Source organism: Cryptomeria japonica, chromosome 7, assembly GCF_030272615.1.
Source record: "Cryptomeria japonica chromosome 7, Sugi_1.0, whole genome shotgun sequence".
Classification (NCBI taxonomy): Eukaryota; Viridiplantae; Streptophyta; class Pinopsida; order Cupressales; family Cupressaceae; genus Cryptomeria; species Cryptomeria japonica.
In genome coordinates this window covers 860933104-860945602 of record NC_081411.1, presented here as the reverse complement: position 1 = coordinate 860945602, position 12499 = coordinate 860933104, and the positions used below count along the sequence as shown (strand labels likewise).

Sequence of the window (12499 nt, the reverse complement as noted above, 5' to 3'; positions counted from 1 at the left end):
CTCTCTTGAGATAAGGAAGTCTCTAATGCTGTTTTCTAAGTTTGAAACTTTGATCAAAGGAGACTACCTCAAGGTTTCTTTTGTCAGGTCTTGACTGCGGGATCTCTCAGTGGCTTGATGTGTTTATGCTGGAAACACAAGGGGGACTTACGTTTAACTGGCAACAAGCTAGTCTGCTGTGATTCTCGAATTATGCAATAAAGAGCAAAAGGAAAGGGTTAGGAGATCTAAAACTAACAACATGGGTATGCGGGTAGACGGATTCAACATAACCAATTCCTGCTTGGCCAGAATAGCTCACAACCTTGCAGGAACGGTGCAATCTTCAAAGGAACTTGGAAGATTTTCAGATTGGAGACGCACGGCTAAGCACCCAATTCTGGCGCAGCTCAGACGGACACCTGCAATTGAACTAAGCACAATCGAAGGCTCAAGTTAACCACACAAAAGGATACACAATCAGCATATCCTCAGTGGTATGAGCCTGAATCTATCAAATACCTACACACCCAAAATAGAAAGATCTATCTAAAATGCTGAAAGAAACCATGCAAACAGGATGAAAACAGGACAATAAACACCAAATCAATGTTTATATATTGATTTCAACTGCCTATTACAACAATTTCTGCAGCATCTCTATGCTATGGCTAAGATCTAACCTATTCTAACTCTAAAATCTAACTATCTAACCATCTCCCTATCTAACAATCTCTCTCTCTCTAACAATCTAACCCTTTGCAGAAGAAAGGCCTCTGCCTTTTATAGATATTACAATTTTGAATCAGAGGCCAGGATGGACTGCATCCAAGGGTCCTGATCTGTCTTCCAGAAGCTGACAGCCTTGACCAATGCTGAATTAATTCTCAGTTATCCAACTAGCAACTATCTCAACTACCTGCCACTATTTGGCTTTAATTCAGGTCTATCCAATCTTCTTGGTGGTTGGGAATAGTTATCCACAAAAATATCTTGCACGGGACCCATAGGCAGTTTACAATAAAGCAATTTCAGCTTTTTAGGAATTGAATTCCTTGAATTAAATCCATCTGTGTCTCCTTTTCTCGAGAATGCATAGACTGAGTGTTCTTTTGCTTTTTTGCCTTCAATTTCGCCGATGGACTTCATCTATGTTCAACGGCACGGTTCCCAATGCTCAGTTGCTCTTGCGCTCCTGCATCTTTTCTTTCCAATCTTCAACGCCTGGCCTTGAATTGCGATCCTTCCTTGATTTGCGTTTCAGGTCTTTCTCCTGGTTCTTCGATGACGTCCTGCAATCAACCAATTTCACTTAATTAAATCAATTTGAACAATTAAATAATTTAATTTAACAAACATTAAATTTAATTACGACGTCTGGCTTGAGAAGCTCTTTGCGAGATGTATCTTGAAAATGCTTCTCTTTTTCTTCGATTGTGAAATCTGATCCTTGGTCTTTTACTTCTGCGTATTTTACCTTTGGAGTCTTGGACGTTTCAAATGGGTTTATGGCGCGATTCTGGAGGTTTGAAGAGCTTCAGCAGATTCTAAAACTCTAACTCTCATGCTTTTCTGGTGAATTTTGGAGAACTTAGACATTTTGAACTGGAGATATTTTCGGAACATGGGGAGTTTTGCAACTTTCGACGCTTGCATATATTTCGCAAATTTTAAAGGCAAATTCGGACCTTATGACATGTTTGGCAAATTTCGGAGCTTACACATATTTTGCAAATTGCGATTTTCAAACTTTTCGCCCCAGGGTCCGAAAATGGACACTTAAGTGTATTTTCAGAGCTTTTCACGCGTTTTCTTGGCGAACTCTATCATTTTTGGAGCTAAACCACCCTTTGCAATTTTGATGGGTTTTAAAATTTCGGGGCTGGGGTCCGAAATGGGTGTCTAAGGCAAACTTCGAACGCTCAAGGCCTTTTGGCGAATTTACCCAGATTTCGGACCATAAGGCATATTTCGCAATTTTAGAAGAATTTCGGACCTAAAAACGCGTTTGGAAATTTCGCGATTTTAATGTGAACTTTGGAGGTAGGGTCCGAAATTGGGCGTTTAAGTGTTTTTCGGGGCTTGAAGCGCTTTCGCCAGTTTTCGGACCTAGTGCGTCCTTTTATATTTCGCGCTTTTAAACCCAGGGGTCCGAAAATGGATATTTTGGGTTTTTGGACCTGTAGCGTCCGTTTTAAAACTACGCGCTTTCTTTATTTTCTTCCAAGGGTCCGAAAAGAGGGACTTAAGTGATTTCGGACCTGGAGGCGCTTTTGCAAAATCGCGTTTTTTAACATTTCGCCCCAGGGTCCGAAAATGGACTCTTAAAGTGTTTTTCGGACCTTGAAACACTTTTTGCGATTTTGTCATATTTAGAAATTTCGGCCCTAGGGTCCGAAAATGATGTTTAAAGTGAATCTCGGGCCTTGACCTTGAAACACTTTTTGCGATTTTGTCATATTTAGAAATTTCGGCCCTAGGGTCCGAAAATGATGTTTAAAGTGAATCTCGGGCCTTGAGGGTCGTTTGGCAACTTTTAACTTTTGGCTTCTGGGTCCGAAAATGAGCATATGGAATATAACATTTAAGTTATATTCCATATGTCTTTCTCCTTTCTTATACTTTAAGTTATATTCCATATATACTTTCAGGATGTTTGAGAGTGGTTTCGGCCCTCCAGGAGTTATATTGCAAATTCTAGTTTTTGGAGGTTTCCTCAGTTTTTCAGAGTTAGCCAAATTTCAGGATCAGGAAATTCCAGACTTAGCCAAATTTCAGGATCAGGACAGAAAGGCACAAACTGGGGGTCCCTGTCCAAGACGGGGATGGGTGTGCGATTCGCACAACACTATCCCTGTTATTTTTCAGCTTACTCCTTATCACCTCCTTGGCCCTATCCATGGCCTCATACACATCCCATGGGGGGTTTTTCCCCATCCACTACTCTCAAGACTTTTACTAAAGGCTCTGAAAATTCTACAATCTGCTCAATTGATTCCCAAAAGGTGGTAGAATACATATACTCTGCAACTGCTTTGCCATTTGCTTGAGTTGTGAAGCTAGACTCCATCCACTCAGTTGAAGCAAACATTCACCTCAAATTACCTTTCTGTTCACATAATGTTTGTAATGCAAGGAAATATGTTGCAAATCTTGTCACCCCTGGTCGAACTAGCTCCTTGCCTCCTGTGAAAGAGCGCATTATAGCCAAAACCCTCGTGTGATTATAAACAAATTTGGTAACCTTGTGAGCCATCTGAAAGGCCGCCTTAACCCATTCTATTTTTCCAATGTCCTCTAGGGTTAGATCAAGGCAATCTGCTGCACATGGTGTAAAAAACACAGAAGGGTATTTATTTGTCAGAGGTCTCCCTGCAGCAACACAAGCAGCAGCATTGTTTGTGATAAATTGAACCACATTTTGTGGCCCTACATGCATAACTACCACGTCATACATCTCAAACAATGCATTTGTGGATTTCATCATATTAGATGCATCCACAGATTTTAGAAAAACAGTGCCAATCTCACAAGAGACAAGGAAGTTAATGAGAGTTCGGTTCCTTCCATCTGTCCAACCATCTGACATGATACTGCAACCAGTTCTAGCCCACTGTAACCGATGTTGTTTAACAACATCTTGAACATCCTCTACTGCATCTTTCAGCATACCAACCCTCAATGACTCATAAGACGGGGCTTGAAACCCAGGTCCTACAGCTGCAATAGCATCTACCATGGGTTGCCAATATGGATTTCTAGAAGCATGGAATGCCATGTGAGAGGAATACCAAAAATTACCAATGGCCTTCTTTGCTTGTTCAATGATAGTTCTCCTCCATCCTGTACTCTCCAGAGTAGTTTGTGACCCTGGTGTAGTACGAGGTTGGAAGAAAGTATTAATATTTCCTCCACCTATGGTTGGTCCACGTGCTATAGAATTAGGTGTTGACCCACATTCCCTATAACTCCCATCTTCGCCATCCTCCTCACCCAAATGGTTCGTCCTGGGATCTACAGAACTAGAACCTAGTTCAACCCCAATTCTTGCCTTTTTTGCCTTACTCTCAGCAATCCCCTCAAGAGATTTCTTTGCCTGATATGAGACATCCGCAAGGCATGCTTTGCATATCACTGTGTTATTTCCTCGTTCTTTGGACAAATGCCATTTTAAACGATAAATTCCACCACTCATCTCTTCTAGACACCAATTGCACTTGACCTTCGTGCTACCAGGAATTGTTGTGCAATGTGTCTACGCAAAGTCTTTTTGACGTGGCATTCTGATCAAGAATCAGATCTGCAAAAACATTACACTCAGTCTTTATTTCTAAGGGATCTTGGGTTGGGTTTGTGTATAATAATTGCATTTAAATTTCATTGACACAGGAAATTGCAAATGTAAATGTAATTGAATTTCAATACACAATCTAGCACAGTGGGAAGTTGCTCAATGTAAATGTAAATTGCAAATGTAAATGCGATTGAATTGCAAATGTAAATGTGGGAAGTTGCTCAATACATAATCTAGTACAAAAGACCACAAACAATAGTGACATTAATTCATAAATTTATGACATCAAGACAAAGAAATGATAGTAAGAAGTCACATAGTTAGATGGGTACCTATATCAGACCTTTAACAATCAAATAATCAATGATAGTCATGTTTATAAACAATCTTAAAGGTAGGTGTAAGAGCAGTGTTTGTGTCAATGTGAAGGCATGCATGTTAAATTTGACTATATATTAGATGCACAGTTAAACTTGACTATATATATTTTTTATATATTAAGTCAAGTTTAACTCTGCATCTAATATATCAAAAATTCTAATATATTTTGATTCAGAATACATATTTTTTTTATGAGAATACATATTATTCAAGAAAACATATTTATCAGAATACATATATTTTTTATCAGAATTTCTCATAAAAAATAATGTATTCTGATAAATATGTATTCTTGAAAAATATGTATTCAAATACATTATTTTTTATCAAAAATTCTGATAAAAAATATATGTATTCTGATAAATACGTTTTGTGGAAAAATATGAATACATATTTTTCCACAAAACGTATTTATCAGAATACATATATTTTTTATCGGAATTTCTGATAAACCATAATGTATTCTGATAAATATGTGTTCTTGAAAAATATGTATTCTAATTAAAAAAAATAATGTATTAATGTTAGAATACATTTTTTTTAATCAGAATACATAGTTTTTAGAATAAATATTATTGAAAACCCAAAAAATGGGAATATGGCATGACAGAATATGTAATATCCCCACTTTGAAATAGAATTTAATAATAAATGATAATAATATCCCCACTTTGAAATAAAATTTAATAATAAATGATAATAATATCCCCACGTTGAAATAGAATTTAATAATAAATGATAATAATAAAATTAAAATATAAAATGATATAATTAAATATGATTAATAAAAAATTAATTAAGTTAATGAAAAGTCAAAAGACATGAAAGGAAAAGTTGTGACTCCCTCAACAATGATATATAAAAGGGAGAAGAAAACCTCATTTGAGAGGGGGGATAATTTGGTGATGAGAAGTGCAGATTTGATTTAAATAATAAGTGCAGATCTGATTATGAAAGGTTGTGTCCCTTTCAAATGGTAGAAATAATGAAGAGTTACACTCTTTCAAAGGGTGCTAATGGTGAAAGGGTATGTCTCTTGTCAAAAGGCATACATGATGAAGAGGTGTGACCTCTCCCTCAAATTGAGAGATATAAAGGGAAGGAATCAAAAGCATCTAGTGACATCACCATTGATAAGATCAAATCAAAATTGTCATCAAGTTACAGGAAGTAACATTTGTGTTCTTTACGGTATGCCTCCCAATCTGCAGGCGACATCTACAGTGTGAACTCCAACCGCAGGCTACAATCTACGTACAGGTAAGAGGGGTTAAGAAGTCTTAAGGTATATATGTGTGTGGACATGTGTGCCACACACACACATATGCATTTTTATGAATACATATATCTCTAATGATTACTTATATGAATGTAGCAATAAAGATAGGAATCTATGTAGAATATGTATGTATATTTAGGATCATTAGAAAGATTAAAGAATATGTAAATGAAGAAGTAAATTATGGAATGGAAAACAGTAATGAATTATAAAATGTAATATTAATGTGATTATATGATGAAGGTTATAGAGAAGAAATTCCCTTAGCCTAATGGAGGGATTATGATAATCCCTGGAGGGCAGTATATACTGAATATCTATATGCATATATATGGCTTGGTTGACTAAGTTCATCCAAGAAGAGACGGATCTGGCCGGTCCCCTCTGAGGACTTGGATGATGGGATGCATCATCCAAGGCAAGGAATTGACATAGGGTCTTCCTTGGATGGCTTGGGTGTAAGAGGTTACACCCAAGACAGGAATCGAACTAACCTTCGATTTCCTGGAAGGCTTGGATGTAAGAAATTACATTCAAGACAGGAGTTGAATTAACCTTCGATTTCCTGGAGGGCTTGGATGTAAGAAATTACATTCAAGATAGGAGTCGAATTCACCTTCGACTTCCTGGAGGGCTTGGAACCAAGATGGGTTCCAAGAAGGCGAGCTTCACGGCCGCCTAAAGACATACTTTCGTATGGCAATCATATCCTTTTTATTAGATAAAAGTTGTGATTATGTTAAGTAAGTATTTTAAAGTTAGATTGTAATTTAGATTACTTCTATATATATATATATATATATATATATATATATATATATATGTTTGTTGTATTCTAACAATCTATTTTGCAGGTTAATGATCTCTAACTTGTAGGGACATTATAGAATACGTATTTTGTAAAGCATCGTAAAAATAATGTATTCTGATAAATATGTATTCTTGAAAAATATGTAAATATTTATCAGAATACATTTATTTTTTATCAGAAATTTTGATAAAAAATAAATGTATTCTGATAAAAATACATATTTTTCAAGAATACATATTTATCAGAATACATTATTATTTATCAGAAATAATGTATTCTGATAAATATGTATTCTTGAAAAATATGTATTCATATTTTTCAAGAAAACGTATTTATCAGAATACATTTATTTTTTATCAGAAATTCTGATGAAAAATAAATGTATTCTGATATAAATACATATTTTTCAAGAAAACGTATTTATCATAATACATTTATTTTTTATCAGAAATTCTGATAAAAAATAATGTATTCTGATAAATATTTATTCTTGAAAAATATGTATTTTGATAAAAAAAAATAATGTATTAATGTTAGAATACATTATTTTTTTTATCAGAATACATAGTTTTCAGAATAAATATTATTGAAAATCCAAAAAATAGGAATATGGCATGACAGAATATGTTTTGTGATTTAAAAAAAAATCTTAAAAGCCCAACAAAATCATCAACATATTGAAAACCCGAAAAAAAATATTTGGAAGAAATCAACATACCTCTCTCGCAGCACCTGAATAATAAATCAACCTCGCTCGGCTCTGTCGCAGCACTTGAATTGACCTGGCAAAGAAGGGACGAAAATGGAAAGGAGGAAACTTGTGATTAACCTCCTACAACCCCGCATCCGTTATAAAGGCGTCGCGATGATTTTTTCGCGCGATTTTGTGATTTTTGCGGCAGTTTAGGGTTTGGCAGTTTAGTGATTTTCGCGTGTTATTTTTACCCGATTTACAGGTCCGTTTTATTCGCGATTAATCACGTTAAAGTCGTTGAAAAACCCCAAAAAATCGTTGACTGATTTTCTGCGATTTTTTCGGGGAATTAATCGCCAAATCTGCCGATCTGCGATTAATCGCGATTTTTTCGCGATTATTGCTTCTATGGGATAAATAACTAACCTTTTTGGGAGAATAATAATACTTGGCTTTATAATATTTCTTTAATTTAGCCAAAATATCATTATTTTAAAATAAATTAATCCACTTTTTACAACAAACATTCTCAATTCATATACAGCTGTCAATTTTTTGTAACTTGTCACTATTTTCCAGAAATTTGGAAAAGACACCCTCTAGAATGTGATAGCGGTTCTCAATGCTTCATCTCCATCTCTGTGGCACGTTCAAACTGCAACTCTATAGGGTGTTCGTTGATATCTTCACATGTTTACAAAAAAAATCATTTTTGTGAGCATGCTACTCTCAATCCTCTTTAGAAAGACATCATCTTCAAGATTTTGATCTTGTATTTCTCATTGTCTTGATAATCATACGGCATGATTGGTAATGTTATCTAGAAATCCCCATGTTATTGGTTCTTCCATATGATTTTTTTTTCTCCTCAAGCTCCTCTCCAGTGGCGTTCATCCTACAACCACAAGCCACCATTATAAACCTTTAGGAATTTAGCATTTCAAACATTATCATATCTAAACCTTATATTCATACGTCACAAGACTTCATTAGGTGTTCCTACTCATCATTTGGAAGATATGGATATACCACCTTGGAGCAACTAGGTTTATGGATTTCCTTAAAGATCCTTGGCTTGCACTCAGACCACTCTTCACTTGATTAGTGCTTTATTCCTTCTTTGATTGCAAATGCCAAGTTTGGGAAGGAAAACTTCAGTTTGGGGGAAAATTCGGTGATAAGAAACTTTTTAGGAATATCACTTATTCCTATTCTAGCTGCAACCTGTTGTGATGTATTAACGAAATCGCCCCATTGCAAATGGGAACCCCCTTTTTTTCGCTTTCTAGGTTAGTTGTCTTAGCTTAGCCGCTGGTAGTTGTTATTGTTTATATCTGATTTGAATATAGGATCTTTTAAATCTTATTAATGCAATTTCCACTTCTTATATCAATATAAGGATTCCTTTGTATATCAATTAATTTAACATGAACTGTTGTACAATGATCAATTAAAACTGATATTAATCTTATTGCAATTTTACATGAAAATAGAATCGATTAATATATTAAATTTCCAACAGCAAATGGCATGCAATATTCTGGGAGGCAGTCGATATTGTTTCTGCATTGTAATTATTCTGTGTGTCCACAATACGATTGTCTCCCTCCTTATATAAGGAGAGAGACATACCTTCGTAGAGGCATGACTCTACGTGGATCATGTCCATGTAGAGACATGTCTCTCGGTCGTGTCAGAACACGCCGATACGTAAAGTAATGCAGTCGATAATTATTGGTAACCAATTTGCATTTGTTACATTGTTAATATGATTTTCTAAACGCACATAATCTGATCGATAGTAAATATCGATAAGCATATGATTACATGTTATTTGATATAATCAAATTAATTATATGTGTATATTTAATAATGTATAGTTATACATTATTAAATATATACATATGATTAATTCATAATCATATTTCAAGATTAATATTTAAGCAAGAATCTTATTAGATACATAATGCAAATAATGGATTAATACTTGTAGAGGATAGATATCAAATGCTTAAGGCCGATAGGCCAATTAAGCATTTGATTTCATCGATTAGAATTATTTGACCAAAGCTACAAAACATCAATAGTAGTCCTCGTATCTTTGCTATTAGCCTCTTACATATAGTTGCTCAAGGGTTGATCAAGTCCTCCTCTTTAGGATGAAGTGAGGTACGACACTATCTTTGCCCTCCAGATCTTCAAATGGTTAGCATTCTAAGATTACACTCCAAGAGGAAGATGCCCCTTGTACTAGGGCATTCTCGTTCGTCATGACTAAGGATGAAACTCATGAGTTAAGAGGTATGTAACAAAGGTAGAACTATCGAAACCTCCTAGCCTAGGTCAATGGGCAACGAGAATGAGGGTTTGTCTCAAGTGCATTGGAATGTCAAGACTTAGTGCAAAGGTCTCTCAAAATGCCGCATAAATGACAAGATGCAAAGGTCCTTCAAAATGTCACCTCCAAAGAAGATTGCAAAGGTCATCCAAAATTCCGCCATGATGTCAAGGTGCAAAGGTCTCTCCAAAAGGCGCTTAGATCACTAAGTTGCAAAGGTGCCTTGAATTTCCACCATGAAGCAAAAGTTGCAAAGGTGCTAAGAAAAGCCGCCACAATCCAAACTTGCAAAGCTCCCTTGAATTGCCACCACAAGCAAGTGTTGCAAAGGTGCTCTAAAAACCCGCCTTGATGTTATGTTGCAATGCTATCTCCAAAAGTCGATCAAGTGGATGAGATGCAAAGGTATCAAAAAAAGTCGCCATGATCTAAACATGCAAAGGTCCTTCAAAATGTTGACTTCAAACAAATCTAGCAAAGGTCTCTCCAAAGGCCGCCTTGATTTTTAGTTGCAAAGGTGCTTTAAAATCTGCCCCTATACCATGAGTTGCAATGGTCCTTCAAAAATCCACCCAAGGTACAAGATGCAAAGGTGCTACAAAAAAATATAGCCTAGATCAACGAGTTGCAAAGGTGTCATGAAAAGCTGCCTCTAATCAAGTTGTAAAGGTACCTTAAAATGCTGCCAAAATCAAAGTGTAAAAGAAAGCTAGGAGGTCGGCCTTCAAGTGTGGAGCGCCCAGTAAAAAGGGTAAATTAAAAAGTTCTTTTTAAGATGCAAGTCAGCCTATGCGGGAGTTGGAATGAAAATACACATCCTTAGCTCTCAATTGTAATGTCCCCTCTTCTCTAGTGCCATTCAGAGCTCAGATTCACCTATCACCCATCTCCACAGGTGAAGTTGATGTTTGGAGATGAATTCGCTAGCCAAAGGGAACTTTAATTAGTCATTTCTTTTGACTTTGGTGGGTGTAATAAAGTAACTTTATGATATAAAAGTTACATAAATCATTTTTCTTAAAATAGAAAATCTAATAAAGTAACTTGTAAGTTACTAATAAAACTTAATGACTTTATTTTAAAAGTCCTTGCACACCTTCCTAGGCGAACTCCAATAACTTAAAAGGTGGTTGTTTATTCATGGAGAACCCCTCTCATGTGGGCGCCACTTTTTAGAGAATAAAAGATTCCAAAGAATCTTTCTTTGATGCCTCTAGGATTCCTTTTGGTTAAAGAGGCTTGTACGATTCATTTGGAGCATTCATGATTTTTTAATTTTTACAACCTTTGCACATTGGAGGTCTGCAGCAGCACGTATCCAGCTATGGCAGCCCAAGGAGGACAAAAACCCCCTACTATTTGATGGTGTGGACGGAATCCTACACCCTCCGCAGTAGCAGCAATATCTTCTCAAAAATTGACCAATAAAGATTACAGTCAGCAAAGAACACACCTACAGAAGCATTAATTGGTTTTAATCTGCAGATCTGAGCAAGTTGTGTATGATTTCCAGCAAGAAATAAGCCACAAATGCTAGCCGTACAACTCCCTTGGCCAACCATACCATTCTCTTGCCTAGGGATCCATTAATAAATAAACTAAAGGGTTTTGTCACCATTATTGGTGTGTGAATTCATTATTGTGGTAATAATAAGTGATCACAATTGGTATGGTGTGAAGAAAATATCAGATTTGGGCAGTAGCAGCAATTCTTTGAGGAAAAGAGACATAATTTGGGAATCTTGCTTGGCAGAATTTGGAATTCCAACTGGGTCTAAATAATTCTTCAATATTAGTTTTTGGTAATTATCCTACAGTTAAATAAAGTCACTTGCAGCCATTGGTAGCAGTTGGAGGTGCTTGGTTCAATCACTGCTTCATTCCAGGTTCAAATTCCACCCTCAAACCCCAACATTGGACTCCTGGTAAGCCTTGAACGGCTTAATTCTATCAAGAATCCTCTTTATTGTTAATTGGTACTTACTGCAATTAATAAACAGAATTCTGGAAACTATTATCAGTTCTATATTTATTGTATTGCATTTATTATTTTCCATGTATTGTCAAAAATCCAAAAAACTACAAAAAATTTGAAAATACAATAAACTTCCAAAAAGCTCTTTCGCTGGTCAAAGAATTTGAATTTGTAAACAATCAGCATTTTGGTTAAGAAATCTAGTCAGGGATCTTTCAGTGGTATCAGAGCGATGATCCTACCAGCCTAGGGGTCATCAGATTAATTCTATGCAGCAGGGCAAATTTGGTACCTACAGATATTACACACACAGGAGACCTAGAGTGGATTTAAATTTTGTCATAGTTGTAATGTCCCCTTCTCGTTGATGTCCTTCCAGTGGTCCATTAGCCTATTTCCGAGACCCGTAGGCTATGTGGAATGAAGAATGAGGGTCAAACATTGATGAGGCAAGAACTTACTATTTTTAGTAAGTCAGGGGTTGGCTGTTTTGGTGATACTGTCCTACTGAGCTCTCCATGCTCTGTCACTGGGTGCGAAGATCATGCTTTTCAAAGCAGTAGTTCATGACTTACTATTTTTAGTAAGTGGCAGTACGGCATATTTCTATTTTTGGCAATGGACAGGGTCCTGATCCTGCAGCAGTTCCGTGGTCTTCCTTGCTCAGCTTCATCTTGGTTTTGGCAATAATTAGTATTGGAGTCATAAGTGATATAATTAAATCTTACTTCCTTTTCCTAAGGTTTAA

General features: G+C 36.0%; 2 protein-coding genes across 2 annotated transcripts in view; both read right to left on the bottom strand.

The window, feature by feature from the left end:
• The window catches only part of LOC131047032 (probable cyclic nucleotide-gated ion channel 5), a 369446-nt gene that overhangs the window by 316251 nt on the left and 40696 nt on the right, over positions 1-12499 (bottom strand). The window lies entirely within an intron of this gene.
• Positions 3071-4174, bottom strand: LOC131857040 (uncharacterized). Its single transcript, XM_059209031.1, has 2 exons — positions 3511-4174; positions 3071-3408 (listed from the first exon to the last, which is right to left on the bottom strand). Exons 1-2 carry the CDS (start codon positions 4172-4174, stop codon positions 3071-3073), a joined length of 1002 nt encoding a protein of 333 aa, XP_059065014.1.